Source organism: Hyaloscypha bicolor (genome assembly GCF_002865645.1).
Source record: "Hyaloscypha bicolor E unplaced genomic scaffold K444scaffold_15, whole genome shotgun sequence".
NCBI lineage: Eukaryota > Fungi > Ascomycota > Leotiomycetes > Helotiales > Hyaloscyphaceae > Hyaloscypha > Hyaloscypha bicolor.
In genome coordinates, this window is record NW_020194517.1 from 1,938,333 (window position 1) to 1,958,635 (window position 20,303).

General features: G+C 43.5%; 3 protein-coding genes across 3 annotated transcripts; 1 reads left to right on the forward strand and 2 right to left on the reverse strand.

Moving 5' to 3' along the window:
* Positions 1-2,339: 2,339 nt before the first annotated feature.
* On the reverse strand, positions 2,340-6,768 carry K444DRAFT_518020 (ABC transporter-like protein; the record flags this gene model as incomplete). The annotated part of the gene is made up of 15 exons (XM_024873827.1): positions 2,340-2,642; positions 2,733-3,088; positions 3,169-3,208; positions 3,265-3,458; positions 3,527-3,592; positions 3,649-3,698; positions 3,750-4,279; positions 4,381-4,553; positions 4,605-5,172; positions 5,235-5,489; positions 5,538-5,895; positions 5,950-6,027; positions 6,084-6,102; positions 6,166-6,670; positions 6,721-6,768. 15 exons carry the CDS (start codon positions 6,766-6,768, stop codon positions 2,340-2,342), a joined length of 3,543 nt encoding a protein of 1,180 aa, XP_024743229.1.
* A 1,756-nt stretch (positions 6,769-8,524) lies between these two features.
* K444DRAFT_517579 (uncharacterized protein) lies at positions 8,525-9,456 on the reverse strand (the record flags this gene model as incomplete). Its single annotated transcript, XM_024873787.1, has 4 exons — positions 8,525-8,691; positions 8,747-9,292; positions 9,345-9,363; positions 9,415-9,456. 4 exons carry the CDS (start codon positions 9,454-9,456, stop codon positions 8,525-8,527), a joined length of 774 nt encoding a protein of 257 aa, XP_024743230.1.
* Positions 9,457-10,677: 1,221 nt separating this feature from the next.
* K444DRAFT_581175 (uncharacterized protein) lies at positions 10,678-17,941 on the forward strand (the record flags this gene model as incomplete). Its single annotated transcript, XM_024877732.1, has 8 exons — positions 10,678-11,255; positions 11,632-11,837; positions 11,891-12,097; positions 12,146-12,258; positions 12,307-12,847; positions 12,904-16,592; positions 16,653-16,973; positions 17,026-17,941. 8 exons carry the CDS (start codon positions 10,678-10,680, stop codon positions 17,833-17,835), a joined length of 6,465 nt encoding a protein of 2,154 aa, XP_024743231.1. The 3' UTR covers positions 17,836-17,941.
* Positions 17,942-20,303: the final 2,362 nt, after the last annotated feature.

The following is a 20,303-nucleotide window of genomic DNA, read 5'->3' on the forward strand; positions in this document are numbered from 1 at the left end:
ACTCTTATTAGAAACGCTTGCGGAGATAATAAAGCTCTAGATATACGAATAACTTACCAAGAAGTCCTTAATAATATGGATATTAAGCTAGCTCAAACCAAAGAGCTATATACTTTATATATAATTACTAATTTATACTTACTCCGGTAATATACCTAATAGCTTCTAAAGCTAGGGCAATATTAACTTGGAAGAATTAATATATTACTCTTAGTAGCTTCTAGTAATTACTACTTAAATAACAGAAAGATACTAGCTCGGCGAATTAGAGAGCTATTTAATTACTATTAATAGTGGTATGGTATTTCCCAAGAAACTAGGGGTAGTAAAAGAGAGAATACCTCTTATCTAGATAACGAGGATATTTTTTTAGCCTGCCGTATTTAGTTAATTAATTAAGAGCTTGGAATAATATTACTAAATAATTTCCTAAATACTATTAATTAGGAGATTTTACCTCGATTATTATTAATAATAGAAAAGCCTATTACTTATAGTATAGCTTACTTATGGCTCCCTAGGCTCGGCTTTTATTATTATAAGACTAAGAAAGGACTTTATATAAATGAATATAAATGCCCTAATATAATTGAGTATTATTAAGAGGTATTTTTATCCTTAATAAAGGAGCTTTTATTATATATAATTTAATATAAGGAGGATAAAGCTAGTATATAATATATGATTTAATCTTTACTTCTAATTAAAGTTTAGGTATATATAATATACTTCTATAATAAGAGCTGTTTCTATAGATTTGACTATAAAAAGAGCCTCTGGCTAGTAGATAATTAGCAAAAAATGCCCGGAAAGAGTAAAGGGAGGCTAATTTACGATTCTGAATTTATAGGCCCTAAGGGGCGTATTAGAGTACTAAATAATAAAGGCATTTTTATCCCGGACGATCCTAATTTAAATACCCGTTAAATTATATATCCAGGCTCAAATAGGGACCCCTGGTGGGATATAAAACAGCTACTAGTACAGATTACTAGGATACTCAATATATTTAAATAGAAGTACCCAAACTATATAGCTATTCTAATATTTAATTAGTCTTCTATATACGCTTCGTATAGCAAAGGTATACTAAACGCCTTTGGTATAAATAAGGGATTAGGGGGGGTTAAAAAGGATAATATTAAGGCCTATAGAAGGAATATATACTTTCCACCAGAGTATATAATTCCGGGGTTATAGGGCACTATTCAAGTCCTTTGGCAACTTAATTCGAATAGAGAAAGAGAGCCTAAGGGCGTGGAACAGATTCTTATTAAGCGAGGTTATAATATCCCTGGCTTAAGATTTAAGTATTCAAAGAATACTAAGTATACTATATTCCTTGAATACCCTCCCGCTATCGAACAAATATACTATTTAGCTCATATACTATTGAATTACCAAGACTTCTTTAAAGAGAAGTCCCAAGTTAAAGAGCTTATTACAGATCGGGGATATAAGGCTGTATTTTTACCGAAGTTTCACTGCGAAATCAACCTAATCGAGATATACTGGGGGTATAGCAAAACTCGATATTATTAAGTAAAGAAGACTAGCTTCCCAGATACCAAGATTAAGGTAGTAGAGGCACTTGAAGCTTGTTCGATTAAGACTATACGGAGGTTTTGCAACCGTACGTTCTGCTAGATGGATATATATCGGAAGGAATTAAGTATTAAACAAGCTACTTGGTATGTACGGAAGCAAAAACGCTATAGAACGATATCTAAAAAGGTAATAGATAAATAGGATAATATACAAAAGTAAGGGAAAGAAGGTAGCTAAGTAATAAGTAAGGTTTATGGATTTAGTTTGGCCAAAAATTAGCTTAAAACCTGTATAATTAGGGACCTACTATATATATAATATATATAGTACCAGAAAAAGCTATATTTAGTATTTAGGAAGGCTTACTTGAGCTTATAGGGCTTAATTATTATTATTATATTAATAATAAGGCTAGTGAGATGCCGCGATCTCTCCCTGAAGCCCGGGCTCACGTGACCTTAGCAAGCAAATATTTTTGCGTTTTGTATAGGGAAAAATCAAAAAAGTAAAAAGGGTCCGTGTACTTTAAGCCTTGATTATTAATGAACTACAAATTATATTAAAAATCTAATTAATAGGTATTTTTCGCCTGGTTCTATTCTATAATCGTATTACTTAGTATAAATTAATTAGGGTTGTGGTTAAAAAGTTATTATGGGCGTAAAAGAGCGACCGTTTTGTCGCTTTTGGATCGGACCGACTGTATGGAAGAATTCTGGTTCGAATTTTCATAAAATCAGCGAACTTATTAAAAACACATTAGTGTAATAAATTTCATTTTCCGTGCTATGCTACCTATCAAGAGCCTGGCTCTGACACATTTGCCAATACCTACCTTTCATCCCTAGTAGTTCTTTGTGAGTCCCCTTCTCAACTACTCTCCCTTCACCCATCACAAAAATGATATCCGCATTCTGAACAGTTGAAAGTCTATGTGCAACCATAATTCTCGTCATCCCTGTCGTTCTCTGTTCGAAGGCTTCCATGACCTCCTTCTCGGTCTCTGAGTCTAGATTTGACGTCGCTTCATCAAGCAGCAGCAACCTTGGATTCCTGATAAGCGCTCTGGCAATTGCTATCCGTTGTTTCTGACCCTAAGGTGGTGATAAGCATGTGATATGGAGAATTTGGTGGGATATGGGTTGGCAGGGAACGACAATGATGATAGAGAAGGTCGAACCTACCCCAGATAATGCCAAGCCTTTAGCACCCACAGCAGTCTCATATCCTTCAGGCAATGAAACTATATAATCGTGTATTCTTGCCGCACGACAAGCTGAGTGCACCCTTGCCTCCAATTCCACCTTCGCTTTGCTTGAGCATGATTCACAAGATGAAAAGGGTGCTGATGGGATGCCGAGCAAAATATTCTCACATATCGTTCCGGATATCAAGCCAGCCTCTTGAGCAACGAGGGATATGTTGGAACGATAGGAAGAAAGTGGCTCTTTACCGATCTCACGACCGCTGGAAAGAATATTGCCTCGTTGCGGTGTGTAAAACCGTTCAAGCAGTGATATTATGCTTGTTTTTCCACATCCTGCATTAGGTTAGCACCATATTAGCGAAAGCTTTGACAATGAAAAGATATGCATGAGGAGAAAAAATGTGGATGGATACCAGATGGACCGACTATAGCAGCAAATTGGCCAGCTTCGATCTGTTCCGCCTCATGTTAGTCGATTAAGTCTTCTTTATAAATCGATCCAAGCTTACACTCATGTTGAGTTGTTCTAACACAGCAACATCTCTGGTGGGATACTTGAAGGAAACATTGCTGAATTCAATAGTCACCCCGAGAGCCTTTTCACTGTCGAGTGGAAGTTCTTCTGCAATGGAAGTGGTGTCATCTTCAATAGATGGGCGCATATTTCGGACTCGGTTTGCCGCTGCAAAGGCTGAAGCTATATCTAAGATGTAAAAATTGTGTCAGTGAACATCCATTTAGAGCAAAAGATGGAAGGAAAGATAAACAAACTAGGACCAAAGCTCAATGACTGTCCAGCGCTGGTACTCCCCTGCACGACTGCCAGATAGACAACCACTAGAATTCTAATTAGAATGTATTTCTTTCCATTGCAAAAAGGAGAAGGGTCTTACGGTAATTGAATGGAGTATACTCGTGACCTGAGAGGAGTAGTCCTCCGTACCTAGAAGATTTTTAGTCTTCTTCCAAGGAAAGATTCCAGTTGGAAACCTACCACAAAATAAACGCCATACACAGAATCGAAATGCTATCGCTCAAGGAGAAAACAAAACAAGACCACCTCGCTTTCTTCAAAGCATTCTTAGCGTGGTTTTCCAATAGTTCTTCGAATCTTCGACAAATTGTCCCCTCAAGTGTGAGACTAGAAACAGTTCTAATAGCTCCAATAGCCTCTGTAGCAAATTTGCTGCTCTCAGCAAAGACCGCATGGTTCATGCTCTCAAATTCCACCTCGTAGCGAATTCGGAGGTACCCCGAAAACAAGATAATGGGCATAGTTATGCAAATTGCCAGCAGAGTAAGCTTCCAGCCAAAATACAGCGATAGGGCGATTGAGCCCACAATGTTAAAAAGAGCGATGAGAACAATTGCCATGTTGCTTCCGAGGAGTTGTTGCAATTGAATGGGATCGCCAATCATCAAGGAGGTTAAAGCTCCGACCGAATTCTCCTCTTGATCATAGTACGGAATTTGCTTAGCAAGAGTATTTTGGAAATACTCCTTTCGATAATTTGCTGTTATTTGCTAAACGTTGGAGTGTTAGCATTTAAGAACATGGATGGGTATGCGAAAAGGGGCTTCGCTAAGCGAGAATTGCGCTGCCGAATAGTGGCTCGTAAATTTACGAAGGAGACAATGTTGGAGGACCATCCCAAGACAGTGTGACTGATTGCGACCCCGACAGCTAGGAAGACGAATATAAGACACCAGAAATTGGTCTGATCTTGGAGTGCTTGTCCCCAGAGATTGAACAAGGAGATCAATCTTGCGAAGAGGATGGCATGGAAGGGGAACGAAACTGAGTATCGAGTCAGCTTGTATTACTAGTGCGTCATTTGGAGAGACGAACCACCAACACCCAAAGCACCGAAAACCATCAAGCCGTAGCATTTCCACTGGAACTTTTGTTCCCAGAGAAAGAGTGCAAAGCTTCCGGATTTTGAATCATGTGAAAAACTTTCGGAGCTTGGAACTGCTTCGTGCTGCTCTCTGAACCTTTCTTCCTCCCTTCGATATCCATTCTGCTTCTCAGGATCTAAGAGGGTATTAATTTCCGGGGTGTCATCACCCAGAGAAAGCTTCTGGGCATGCGCAAGTCCCCAATACGTGCCCTCTGTGTCAGCAAACAGTTCCTCATGGGTTCCTTGTTGCACCACCTTACCCTTCTTCAACACGACTATATTATCCGCTTTCCTGATAGTTGAAAGGCGATGAGCAATCATAATCGTGGTCCTATTTTTGGAAATTCGATCTAAAGCTGCTTGCACGATTCGTTCGCTACGGATATCGACGGCGCTGGTGGCTTCGTCAAGTATCAAGATACGGGGTTGTTTAACGATACTTCGAGCGATTGCTACTCTCTGACGCTGACCAGCACTCAACTTTATTCCTGCGTCTCCAATTACTGTATTATATCCCTGCTTTTGAATCAGCTCCCAACCTCATGTGGCGCCAGGAAGAAGGCGGAAAATTGACGAACTTCAGGGAGCCGAGAAATAAACTCATCGGCAAAAGCTTCCCTGCAGGCTCGTTCAACCAACTTCCTCTTTTGCTTTTCGGTTCCATGTTCCCACTTAGTGCCTACCAACCCGTATTCCACATTCTTCGATATTGTGTCGTTGAAGAGGAAAGGCTCTTGTTGAACAAGTCCAATTTGAGATCTCCATGACTTGAGATCTATTTCGCGCAAATTCCGATTGCCCACTGTGATAGTACCGGACCTGAAGAACAGTGTCTAATTTCAATCATCAGCCAGACTTCCCCCTTTCTTGGTTTAGCTTACAATAGCATTATCAGTCAAATTTCCATCAAGCTCGTACCATCTCTCGAGCAATCCTACAATCGTACTTTTTCCCGAACCAGAAGGACCAACGATAGCTGTGACCTTTCGAGCAGAAAACCGGAGGGTTAGATTATCTAGGACCTTCAGGTCGTATCTTGCTGGATAAACAAAATCGACATTCTGAAATATGATGTCTTCAGAAGATGCATTCATTTCCTCAATGCCTTTTGTTGGGGGTTTCGGGGCATCGATGATAGTAAACAGAATGCTAGCTGCACCGGCAGCATGTGCAGCTGAGGTCACAGGACCAGCGATTCCTCCGATGGACATCACGATTGTCATGATGGATGTAAGTATACTGTTTGGGGTCAAAGTTACGCTTCAAGTCATGCGGTCAAGAAGAAGTACTCACATCATGATAATTGTGACGCTGGGTATCTGCAATGCCAGATATAGTTTTACGGCGTACCAAAATGAAAGGGCAAATGTACTGTGCTTGTGAGTCAATTAAAATCTTGCTTGACAGCAAGAAAGTTTAGTACTCACGTGTGAACGGCGAAGAAAACTGTACGTAGGTCAGATTAAGCATTTCGGAAGTCAAGAACGCCTGAATGAAGTGTTCACGCACCTGGTGCCTGCTGAATTGCAACCAAAGGTGAGAGCAGGAAACCTCTCCGTCGTGACTCTTCTACCCAGCCAGTATACTTCTTTGCCATTTTCTCTTCTGCCCCACAAGCAGCCACCATCCTAATGGATTCAAATACTTCGTTCGCAATGGATGCACTCATTCTATCAGCATCCTCTACTTCCTTTAACCTCTTTACTAAAAATGGGATAGTGAAGCAATAAAACACCATAACAAACACCAACCCACTGCTCGTGACAAGAGTAAGCTGCCAATTATAGTAAAATGCTACGATTAGAGCGGTAACGACAAGTGACACGGATTGAAGAAACATGGACAGTTTCTCCGATATCCCAACTTGGAGAATGTTGGTTGTAGTAGTAATTATTGCTGCTGTCTGCCCTGGAGGAAGCGTGTCGAGAACAGAGATGGGTTGGTTGAAAAGCGCTCGGAGGTATGCTAGACGCATGGATGCTGAGATCCGAGTACTGGCGATCCGAAAGCCTAGCTGCCATAGTGTTAGTATCCCGATGTTCAAATCCATCTTGGAATGAGTACAATTCCAACATAGCCTAGAAGAATTCGACCGATGAAGAGGTAGAGCATGTATAATCTGGATATTTCTCAGTGCTCGATTAAGAGGTTTTCGGCCTGGCAGCCTACACATATTTATTTATGATTTGCATGAACATGTCTGGTGACACGCCTGAGGCTGGGTTGTAAAGTGCACTGAAAACTCCAACAAGCTCACCTAAAAAGTCAGAGACTAGCGACTTTGGACCATGATTGAGCTTACCAAACAAGACATTCATAAGTGGAAGTGAGATGCCGGTACACAGAGACGCTATCGCGGAAGTGATAAGAAGCAGTTTATTATTTTTGGTAGAATAGGAAAATATTCTCTGCTTTTTCCGTTAACGCTGGCCCGGAAGCCTAATGTTCACCACTCACTAAAAAGTGAGAGACAGTTATCTTGAACTCGGCAATGTTTGAAGACTTCTGGGGCTCTGCTTCTGGTGTGTCTTCTGTCCTTTCGCCCTCCTCGGAGGTAGTCTCTCCCATCAGTAGGGGCGCATTATCCGAGGTCGCCCATTCATTCGGGGAAGTTGGAGAAGTTGGAGAACCAGCCGAACCCAAATTTTCGTACTTCGCTGACATACTTGATTCCTTGGAGTTGCTGCTAGGTACTGGACGTGTAGTGAGGTCGAAACTTCTTCCAATCTGGCTTCTCAATACCACGCGATAATTTGTGAAGTCGGTGTTTCTCACCCATTCAAGTGCTACAGTTAAGCCACACAGAGGTTCGCCAGGGACTGCGCTGCATGGACCTCATCCCGGCAAACTTGGCTTTGCGGATGTTTGTGCGCTGTGCATCAGATCAGCACTACATGTTTCAATCTCATCATGAACGTTTGTTAGCGTCATATTTTGTGATCGACTCCGCCTAAAACAGCGGAGGAACACTTGCCAAGTAGTCGTTTTTGGGTCGAGGGTGAGGTCCGGGAGGCTTGGACCAGAATCACCAGATAGCTCCACAGTTGATTGACTCACTGTGTATCATGTCTGGAGTGGAATCACCCTGTTAGAAAGATTTTTTTGCGAGTGTTCGGACCTTGGAGCTAGAGAATTGAATTGAAACCTAGCACGAAGCAGGACTCAATATCATCAGTGTGTCAAATGAATAGATTAGATTAGAATACTGGCTAGTAATCTAATCTATTCATCAAAAATACCCACTAATTATATTCTCATCAGATTCTAATTAAGGTAATCATGAATACTCATGAATACTTTGATTACTATACACGTGACTGTTGCACGTGATATACTAACCTAATTAGGTATGGCTCCCGATCTAGCATCGTCTTTGCAAGGCTTTCGACCCACTACTCCGTAATTAGGCAGCGAGGTGGCGCTAAGGCGACACTAGAGCGGGATCTCTACTTAATTAGGCTAGCGTATCACGTGCCATAGTCACGTGCAGAGTAATCAAAGTATTCATGAATATTCATGATTATATATTCTAATCTAATCAAATTATTTAAGCATTGCGGTAATTATATTCTATTCAAGCTAATCATGAATATTCATGAATATTCGGAATACCTTGATTACTTTTTTGATACACTGAATATCATCACGTGCAAATTCTGCTACACCGATACGACCGGGAGGGAGAACGTCTCTCGACCCGACTATGTGGATTACAAAAAACACTTCAGTCTATTAAAAGTAAACTTATGCTAGAACTAAAAATCCCATATGCCGCCTTGGTATCATGATATATACCTGCATATAATTCCCTTGAAATCTTCAACGCCCAGCCCAAGCAGCGACGAATCCTGACATTAATCAACACGCCTCAATTGTCCAAACTCATAGCTCGTATAATATCCCCAAGTTCCTTCACAGTGTGTCTATCTCTTGGCAAAGTATGTCCTTTCGCATGATCGAACAGGTATGCGTTGTCCATATCGCAGATATTGTAAAGTGCCATGGAACCGGCAAGATACGGGTCTAAAGAGCCAACTAATAGGAATTAGAAACCAAAAATAGCACCGTAACAAGGCGGAGGTGTACTTACTTATGTGACAAGTAGGAACTGTGATCATCAAATCAGACTCGTCTGCCAGAACAATCCTGTTCAGTTCAGGATCCATGGGAGGCCATCCTGCAAAGAACAGTGCACACTTGAACATTGGTTCCCTACCCTCAATCTCGAACCTCCTTTGTTCATGTAATATTAAAGTTGCCGCAACTGTTGCGCCTTCGGAGTAGCCGATGATTCCATCAAAAGGACCGTCTTCTTCCATTATCGCGTACAAGTAATCCAACGCCTCCTGAACACTTTCATTACTGTGAACATCCAAGTCGGAAACAGGAACCGCCGTCATGCCTCCACGCATCAACTCTCGCATCTGATCCTCGGCAGTCGCACCTTTGGGGAATTGTCGGATTCTGTCGAGGATGTCATTGCTGCCTGTTTCTGTCTGCGCTGGTTTGATGAACCGATAATATGGACCAATGCCAAAGAATTCTTCGAATCCTTCTGGTGGAGAGGCTTGAACTGGCCCGTGGACAAACTTCAACTCCGCGGCGTTATCAGAACGAAGTTCCTTGACCAGCGGAGCTTTCGAAAAGTAAGCGCGATGATCATAAAAAGGTGATAATGGTGTTTTTACCTAGTTGGACTTCGAATTTCTGCTCAACTTGTTAGCTTAATAAATAGATAGTGGACCAAAAGTGGCTTACATCTGCACTCCCATAGGCTCCACATAAACACAGAAACTTCATGTTGATTTAAATCGTTGGACTTTGTTTCTTTCAGGAAATAGAATTTTGAAATAATGAAGAAAGCGCAGACTTTTGGTAGGAAATCAGATAGAAATGGATTAAATCTTGAGCGTTGCCAAGATGACGAGCACCTGAGTCCGTTTTCGGAACCTGGGTCTGTCACACGTGGAAACTTTGACCTCTGTTCCCCGTCGGAATTATTATCTCATGCTGTCGATAAAACTTTTGCTGCTTTTGCTCCTGGGCTGCAAGCTCGCCAGGATATGGAACATTGACAGTAACAAACTTTCTTCACCGGTCACCCCTGGAGAAATACACGAGGGTGTCATCCTAGTGGAAAATCATTGAAACGCAAGAAGGGGGCTGAGCTTGGCGCTGAACATTATTACATCAAGGCTGAAACTTTATTTGAACATCAACCCCACCTATCGTGATCATGACACTCCCAGTTCCATGACATTTGTTTTTGATTTTTCGGGCCTCTTAAATTTCTTCTGTTCCTGGCCCAACATCTTGGCCCGATTTACACGGTGCAGGTGTATATTTTTGTGATTGGTTCTCCTTTGAGCTGCCAAGCCTCGATTGTGACACGACTGGTGCTCGAGCGCAAGCAGTGTTGAGCTCGGCTTCTGCACGGGCGGTCCAAGGGCCCTTCAGGAATCCGAATTCACAATGGCATTCTTAGTAGTCCATGTTTCTTTGACGCATCGAACAAATTACAGGGTGAGAATGGGTTGCTTATCAAGGAACGTGATAGGCTGTGACAGGATGAGCACGGCGACTACTTGGGGACGATCTGTCAAGCTTCCGGAAACTGGTAGATCCAGGAGGATCAGCAGAAGATCCGTTCGCAGCTGATCACTGATATGAATGTTTCTTGAAACTGCCGGAAAACTCCTCCTCGGAATAGCTGCTGGTGGGGTGAACAGATCTACCTGGCTCAGATCTGCTAGCACGGAATGAGGCCGGATCAACTGCATCGGCGAGAGCTAACAAGGGGTTCAGACGTGCCAACCTGTTGATGAGTTTCTACGCCCTCTATGCGGCTACAAACAAATGTCCCCCTTTACCCGTTGGTGGCATCGAGTGCAGCCAGAGCTCCCATCCCTGACCGTTCACTGAGACTGTGTGGTCTATCTCGACCTGTAGTCAGACCCAATCTTTTTCTCTATAAACTCACATCAGTGTCTTCGAACTGACGGGATCAACAACAGGACTCGAATGGCACCCTCAGCGACTATATTGGCCTCGCCCCAGGAGGGCGCAGACGGCAGCAGGGAGACGATGACCGAGGAGCACGAAGAATCTGAGAACAATGGTCAAAATGGAGAAGGAAGGCCTTGCACGAAGCTTTACACAGATGCCTACACACATGGCTATACCGAGGGCTACATAAAAGGCAACAGATCACTAAAAATAATGCCAATTGCAATTGTGGGCATGTCATGTCGACTTCCAGGAAATGTTACGACCCCAGATGAGTTTTGGGAGCTTCTTTCACGCGCGCGAAGTGGATGGTCCAAAATTCCAAAGGAGCGGTTTGATGATGCCAGTTTTTATCACCCAAACCCAGGAAAGAGTGGCTGCTTCAATGCGGTCGGAGGGCACTTTCTTAGTGAAGACATCGCAAGTTTTGATGCTCCTTTCTTTGGCCTTACATCCCAAGAGGCGACTTCCATGGACCCCCAACAACGCCTCTTGCTGGAGTGCACATTCGAAGCACTCGAAAATGCAGGAATGCCCAAGCATGAGATTATCGGGAAACGCGTAGGGGTGTTTATTGGGGGCAGTTTCTCCGAGTATGAAGCACAATCATTCACAGACACAGATACGATTCCCATGTATCAAGCTACAGGTGAGTTGCAACTTGGTTCTCCAAATGGCATCTATCGATTTGTGCTAACACTACAAGGTTGCGCATTTGCAATGCAGTCGAATCGCATATCTTATTTCTTTGATTTGCGGGGTCCTAGCTTTACCTTAGATACAGCTTGTTCTTCCAGTCTTGTCGCCGTCCATCAAGCATGCCAAAGTATAAGAAACGGGGAATGCGATACTGCAATCGTGGGTGGTTGTCATTTGAACATGCTACCGGAGTTTTGGGTGTCTATGTCAAAAGCACGGTGAGTTGAGCTTCAAACGCGAATGGGCGGGGATTGAAACTGACAAACGCAGGTTATTCTCGGATGAAGGGAGGTCGTTTTCTTTCGACAATCGAGGCACAGGTTATGGACGTGGTGAGGGCTGCGGAATTGTGGTTTTGAAAGCACTGGATCGAGCACAAAATGATAATGATAATATACGATCCGTAATTGCTGCTAGTGGCATCAACCAAGACGGGAAGACTTCAGGCATAACTATGCCAAATGGCGCCGCCCAAGGTATTCCGTTTCTGTCACTCATATCTGTAATATTTCTGACAGCATCACTCTAGAGTCGCTAATGGAATCCGTCTACAAAAACGCCGGCATCGATCCAAAAGAGACCGGCTACGTCGAGGCCCATGGGACCGGGACTAAAGTTGGAGACCCAATCGAGGTTGCGGCATTGCACAAAGTGTTTGGTGAAGGTCGCTCAGCTCGAAATCCGCTGTTTATTGGTTCAGTGAAGTCGAATGTTGGCCATCTCGAGGCAGCTTCCGGTAAGTCGTGCGTCGCAGCTTTATGCTTTTGCCTCTGACAAAATATAGGCATAATTTCAGTGATCAAAACAGCCATGATGTTAGAGCGTGGTTTTATCTTGCCAAATTACGACTTCAAGAAACCAAACGAAAATATCCCGTTCTCCAAATGGAATCTAAAGGTATCTCTGCCCATTTGAAGGCGTCCAACAATATCTGACTCTATGCAGGTGCCAATAAGTCAACGGCCTTGGCCGAAGAAACGGTTCGCAAGCATCAATAACTTCGGATTTGGAGGAACTAATGCGCATGTCGTTCTAGAAAAAGCACCATTCTTGCAGAAATGTGAAGGGCCAGGACAATCCAGTTTTCAGTCTAGGAAGCTGTTTGTCTTGTCTGCCAACGGTAAAGATGCTTTACAAGAATTAATGGGAAAGCTTGGAATTTACCTCGAGCAGAGACCCGAAATCTTTCAAAATGACTTGATGAGCAATCTGGCCTATACCCTTGCACGACGGTCGCGAATGCAGTGGAGAGTTGCGATACCTACAACATCTTCCTTCTATCTAATCCAAGCGCTCAACAGTGGAAAGGTCTTACCTGGGAGAGGCGAAACTGATGGCTTGCGTATCGGGTTTATTTTCACAGGACAAGGTGCACAGTACTATAACATGGGCCGGGAACTATACGAGCAGTATCCCGTTTATGCATCAACAATCAATGCCTGCGAAACATATTTAGCCTCGCTTGGTGCTCCCTTTTCTCTCCTTGGTACGTCTGAATCACTGGCTTGAATCATATGGTCTTCACTAATGATTTATCTTTAGCCGAAATGAATAAAGATGCCGTGGATTCACTTATCAATGAGGCGCACATTAGTCAACCTTCTTGTACAGCATTACAACTAGCTCTGACGGATTTACTGCGATCATGGGGTATTCAACCTTTTGCAGTTGCTGGCCATTCGAGTGGTGAGATTGGTGCCGCTTACGCAGCAGGAATCTTGTCACTCGACTCGTGTATGGCAATTTCATACCACCGAGGGATGGCGACTCTCGGTTTGAAGAAGTTCCTGCATCTCAGAGGGTCTATGATGGCTGTTGGAGCCAGCAAAGAAGACATCGAGCCCATTCTTGCTCAGCTGAATACGAAAATAGCTAAGGCCAGCATCGCTTGTTTCAACAGCCCGAGCAGTCTCACGATCTCAGGGGATGAACCTGTGATTGATGAACTCCAGAAGATAATGGAAGAAAAGCGGTGGTTCGCTCGGAAATTGCAAGTCAATACTGCTTACCATTCCCACCATATGGACCTCGTTGCCGATGACTACCGAGAAAAGCTTCAATCGATCGATCCACCACAGTCGACCGAAATAAAATTTCACTCTTCTTTATTTGGACATCTTCTCAAAGATTCTTCTGGTCTTGGGTCGTCTTATTGGGTGGATAATCTCACCCAATCTGTCCAATTCTCCGAGACTGTCTTCAGTATGTGCCAGCCCGTTGACGGGTACAAGACTGGTGTTTCTCACATTGTTGAAATCGGGCCACACTCAGCACTCTCCGGGCCCGTGAAGCAAATTTTGAAGGCCTATGGGCGTACAGAAATCTCATATCTCTCAACTCTTACTAGAAAACGCAATGCAGTTGAGACGGCGTTAGAGATGGCCTCGACACTCTTTGTCAAAGGAGTGAACCTCAACCTCGGCGCCATCAATCTTCTCAGACAGAAACCGGACTTATTGGTCGATATACCTCGATATCCTTGGAACCATAAGACCCGATATTGGCATGAAGGTCGAGTCGTCAAGAAACACAAAGGCCGAACAACGCGCAGACACGATCTCCTCGGTACACTGGCCAATTACTCCAACGACCTCGAACCTACGTGGAGAAATATCATACGAGTTGACGATCTGCCTTGGCTTCGCCATCACCAAATCCAGTCCCTGACTCTATTCCCAATGTCAGGCTTTATCTCGATAGCCATCGAAGCTGCGTCCCAGAAGGCTGTCTTACGCAAAATTGCTTACGACACCTTCCACCTCCGCGAGATCTCTGTTCATGCTCCCCTTGTCCTAGAGGACAACGACGTTGAATTGACCCTGCAATTACGCCCTCAACAAGAAGGAACTTCTTCAGGTGGTTGGGACGAGTTCCGGATCCATTCGTGGACTGCTTCCAAGGGATGGACCGAGCATTGCAAAGGATTGATCACTCTAAAAGCCGACTGTGAGATACCTTTGCCAAAACTAACAATGGCGGAAATCTCAAGCGCCGAGACAACTTTTGTGGATAAGATCAAGTTCTATGACTCCCTTTCCCGCCTAGGTGTTTCCTATGGACCGAGTTTCCAAGGGATGAATGACTGTGAAGCAAGCGACGGCTTCGCCAAGGCTACCCTTACGGTCGTCGATACTGCACAAGAGATGCCGCATGCCTTCCAAACAGACTCTGTCATCCACCCTGCGTTTCTGGAGCAGCTGATCGAAATGTACTGGCCGATAATCGGCGCAGGACGGACCACTCTCAACCCAGTCTACCTCCCCTCCTCCATCGACGACCTTACGATCTCAAGAAAAATCTCCGACTTGGCAAAGAAAGCTGGAGACTCCTTGCAAGCATTCTGCCAAGGCGGGTTTCCACAGTCAAATCTATTACCTTTTCATGGATCGATGTTCGCGACTGCGATAGACAGTGAGGAGGTCCTCATTAGTTTGAAGGACCTGACGGTCTCACCAATTGTGGAGCACGAAAATGCATCTGGAATTGAAACCGCGAGAGATCTTTGCTATAAATTAGAATGGGAGCCAATTGACATCCAATTCCCAGAATCGTCAACCACCTCCAATGGGATAACAAATGGGAACTACAAGCCTTTGAACAGTTTGTCAAATGGAATCGTGAATGGCATTACGAACGGACTTTCATCTACGCCACACACTGTGTCAGACTTTTTCACAGGGGGGTTGGTCATTGTCCGTGGAGACGGCGCTTCCCAAACACAGATTGCTTCGGAAATAGCAGAGGCCTCGGAACGCCTGACCGGAACTCGTCCATCATTAGAGAATTTCGCGACCCTTAACATAGACAAGACATCCGGCAAGCTCTGTCTCATTATCTCCGAGCTTGAGCGACCACTTCTCTCATCATTCACCTCCACCGATTTTACCGCCTTGCAAAAGCTTGTCGCAAACACGGAGGGTATCCTCTGGGTTGTCCGCGGAGCTTATGTCTCCTCTAACAACCCAGACGCGAACATGATCACAGGACTAAGCAGAAGCATCCGTTCAGAAACTACGCTCAAATTCGCAACTCTGGATCTCGATCCCGAATCTCTTACCACCCCTAATTCTACACAAATAATCCTTGCCGTCCTGCAGGCAGTCTTTGGTCCAAAAGCAGAAGCAAACTGCGAGTTAGAGTTTATGGAAAGGAAGGGTGTGCTGTCAACTCCTCGCATCGTTGCCGATGCAGAGATGAACCAATACGTGCACAAGGAGACCAGCGAAGATTTTGTTCTCGAGCATACACCATTCACACAAGATGGGAGACCATTAAAGATGGAAATGGTAAGGCCAGGCGCCTTAGAAACGGTTCGTTTTGTCGACCAGGCACTCAATGATGCTCTACTAAGCGATGAGATCGAGCTAGAAGTTAAAGCAATTGGTATGAACTCCCGCGACATCGGTCCGATCGACATAACAAAGTTTGGTATAGAGTGTGGTGGCATCGTTACAAAGACCGGAAGCAATGTCAACAACCTCGCCGTCGGGAACAGAGTCGCATGCCTCTCCCTCGATAATGGAGTTTATTCAACATTGACTCGGACGAAGGCGCGATTCGCATTTCAAATCAAGGATGATCTCGACTTTCAAGATGCAGCTTCGATGCCCGTCGCATACTCCACGGCATATTACGGCCTAATTGATCTCGGTCGATTGCTCAACGAGGAACGTGTGTTGATTCACGGCGCCGGGAGTGCAGTGGGCCAAGCTTCCATCTGCCTAGCCCAAAATCTTGGAGCTGGGGTGTCTGCTACCGTCCGAAGCATCGAGAGCAAAGAATATCTGATGAAGACATTTGGATTGCATGAGGATCAAATCTCGCTCGACTTGCATGAACAGAGCACTAAATCTGGTTTCGATATGGTATTCAACTGTGTCCCCGCAGATGCTGATACCATGAGAGATCTTTGGAGCAGTCTCAGCAATTTTGGCCGATTTGTTGCTATCAAAGACACAGACAGCAACGCCAATGCGAGATTTGAGACTGCTGGTCTTCAGAAAAATCGCAGTTTCATGTCGGTTGACTTGCTCTCTATTGCTCTTGAGAGGCCGAGATTGATGGAAAGACTTCTTATCGATGTGTCGGAATTCATAAGGCAAGGAAACACCAAACCTCTTCACCTCACAATCTTTTCCATCTCGAATGTGGAGGAAGCGTTTAATTCTTTGCGGAATGCGAATTTAGATGGCAAAATGGTTGTTCTGCCTCAAGCCGGAGCAATGGTGAAGGTTTGTGCTCTAATTCCCCTCTCACACTGCGTAGACTATGCTAATGAGAATCCAAATTAGGCAATTCCTCCGAACAAGAGTAAATCGTTCCTCCATTCGGACGCCTCTTACATCTTGATTGGTGGGACAGGTGGCCTGGGACGAAGCATGGCCAGGTGGATGGTCGATCACGGAGCTCGAAACCTTGTCCTGGTTTCCAGAAAGGGAACCGTCTCCTGCAAAGTCAAGATATTGATTGACGAACTAAGTGCTATCGGAGTCAAAGTTAACGTCAAAGGCTGTGATGTTTCTGACAGCAGCTCGGTCAATAGCCTGATTCAAAAGGATATGGCTGGCATGCCGGGGATCAAAGGAGTTGTTCACGGTGCTATGGTTCTGAACGTAAGTATCCTCCACCTGATTCTCCTTCGAAACCTAGACTGATCTTCGGTAGGATGTACTCTTTGAGAAAATGAGCTATGACCAATACACCACCGTAATCGAGGCCAAAGTTCGGGGGGCCTGGAACTTCCACAACGCGCTCAAAAATCTCGATTTCTTTATATGTCTCTCCTCCGCGGCCGGTGCGGTAGGAAACAGAGGGCAAGCCGCCTACTCAGCCGCAAACACCTTTCTCAACGCATTCGTCCAATACCGACAAAGACTCGGGCTTCCGGCCTCCTCTCTAGACCTCACAGCTGTTTCCGATGCCGGATATTTGGCCGAGAACCCCAAGGCGGCTGCCGAGGTCTGGAAGAACCTCGGCACCGACACGATCTGTGAGACAGAGGTGTTGGCACTACTTGGTGCTGCGATCAATGGCAGACTGGCAGGGACTTGTAATAGTCATACAGTTACAGGCATGCGGCTCACGACCTCGACGAAGCCGTTTTGGGCCAATGACGCGAAGTTCAAACAATTGCGTCTGGCTATGGAAGCCACAGAAAGCTCTGCGGGTGAAGCAACCACTGTATCGTTTAATTCAGCACTCAAAGCAGCTGCTTCACTCGGAGATGCAGAGCTGGTGGTGCAGAGGGGTCTGCTGAGCAAGCTGCCGTCGGTGTTGATGCTAGAAGCGGAGGATATGGATGTCACGAGGTCACTCTCAAGTTATGCTCTTGATTCGCTTGTGGCGATTGAGGTTAGGAACTTCATTGATAGGGAGTTTGAGTCGAATTTGCAGGTTTTGGAGCTGTTGAGTAGTGGGAGCATTGAGACGTTGTCGAAGACGATTTGTGTGAAGAGCAAGCTGGTTTCCTTTTAGTCTAAACTATAGACCTGGAGGCTGGGAGTTGGAGAAGTGCAGGGCACTGGACGGCTATCTACTTGAACTTATAGATATAGATTTTGGCGCAATGCAAGAACTTGACGATTGTGTTTGAACTGCTCCTTTGTACGAAGTAATCTTACAATATCATCAAGCCATTAATGGGTGGGCAATTCCCCTTCGCTGCAAAGATTTGGCACATTGATATTAGGCCTTGGAATTCGGGAGGGATTTCTGGAAGTCGAGTTCTTGTTATATAGGGGTTGCAAGAGAACAGGACGAAAAAGAGACAAGAGTGCATAGAAATTGTATTAGAAGTAGAACAGACATGGATTTCACTTAGTCGTAAATTGAAGAGAAGTTCTTATTTAGGTTTAAATAATAAAAACTCTCAAATTAGTATAAAATAAAAATAGACATTCTTTAATTATAAATTATAAAAACAACTTTTTCTAATAAAAGAATTAAAGAAATTCTTTTCTTTCGAAAAAAAAATTATTAATTACTAATATAAAATATAAAGCTTTTATTTTATTTCTATTTCTTTAATTAATATAACTTTATCTTTTACTACTTTTTTATAAAGTTATATTTAAATTAAGAAATATAAATTATAATAAAGATTTTAATTCTATTTTAATACTATTAATAATTATATTTTATATATAATTTAAAATATTCAAATTTTTAATAAATCTTTTATATTATACTTTTAAGTTTTAAGTTTTAATTTCAATTTTCAATTTACGTTTATATAAGATTTAAAGAAATAAGCTAAAATTAATAAAATTAAAATAATAAATACTATCTTTTCTTTTAAAAGAGATATCTTAGAAGAGAATAATAATTGAAATATAAATAAGAATTAAAGAGAGAGTAATATTTTAAGTAGTAATAAAGATATAAGAAGAGGAGATATAATATATAAGTGATTTTTAGTAGGGTAAAGTATATATATACCAAGTTATAAGTTATAAGTCGCAAGTGAAAAAGCTTGCTTGAATAATTAATTCTTATATATTAAAAGCTATAAGTATTAAAAGATCAAGCAAGCATATAACTTATAACTTATAACTTAATATATACATGCTTTACCTTATTAAAAATCGCTTACATATCATGCCCCCTCTTCTTGTGCCTCTATTACTACTTAAAATATTCCTCCTTCTTTAATTCTTATTACTAAGTTTTAGGGCTACAATCGCTAAAATATAGGCTATAAGTACTAAAAATTTAGTGCTTGACTTTTTCGTGGGATGCAACACATATTTTGAGTAAGGATCCCTTGCCTTGCCCCCCCCCACCTTCCCTTTTCTCCTATATCCCCCCTCTCTTACCCATACTTATAGAGAGAGAGAGAGAGAGAGAGAGAGCAGAATTAAAGAGAGTAAATATTTTAAGAGTATAGAGGTACAGAGAGAGGGGGCACAGTGTATAGTGTATGGGCGTTTGCGATTTTTGGTGGGGTGAGCCCGTGCCGAGTCATAAGTCATAAGTCGTAAGTCGTATGCTTGCTTGGTCTTTTGATCCTTATAGCTTTCTGTACTTACGGCTTTCCGTATAACCCGCATGCGTCAGGTCAACAAGGGATGTCACGACGCCGAATAATTCTTTAACCCGCTCAATTTGTTACCTAAGGCATGAAAAAACGTTCTCCTTTGTAAGTAAGAAACCCTGCAGGCTCTAAGAAGCCTCAACTTGGGTTAGCCTCATTAAGCACGGATAGAAATTTCATCCTTCTTCAGAGACCGCACTCATGTCAGTATCCTCACGTCGTTTTATCGCTTTGCGATGTCAAGTATTACCATCCACCTCAGCGCAATAGCTGACACGCCATCACGCATCATATATACTCTGTCCCCCAGTACATTGAGGAATATTGGACCAGATCTCGATGCGGCTCTGAATCGGTTGACTCATCGCCTGCTGCAAACATATGCGGCAAAAGGTCGAGAGATGAAGTATATCGTCATATCGTCACCACTTACACATTGTCAACAATTGCAATCATTATCGACGCCGTTGGATCCGAGAAATCCATCGATACCCTTTTGGTCCGATTGCGGTCCACGGGCCATGAAGTCTAAGGATATGTCCAGGATCACAAGGCCGTCATTGAGGCTGCCAATACCCAGCTGTAAAAGGTTAGAGACCTCCCATCCGGATATGTCCTTGCCTTTTCACTGCTACGGAGGGTGGCAAGGGCATTGATCAAGGATATCTCACTCTACGAGAGGATGGTAGAAGACAGCAAGCCGCCGAAGTAGTGGCGATAGTTCAAAGATTCAATGCGTCGCCCTGGCTCTGCCGATCTACCACAGCAGGGGGAGTTGGTCTATGACTCTTCACATCCGGCCAGGGTGTAGAAGAGCCGGAAGAGAAACAGCAAAAGGAGAAGTCAGTAGAAACGATGAGTGATGACAATGACGGCGATGGCGAAGTGGAACTTGAGAGAATCTTGGAAA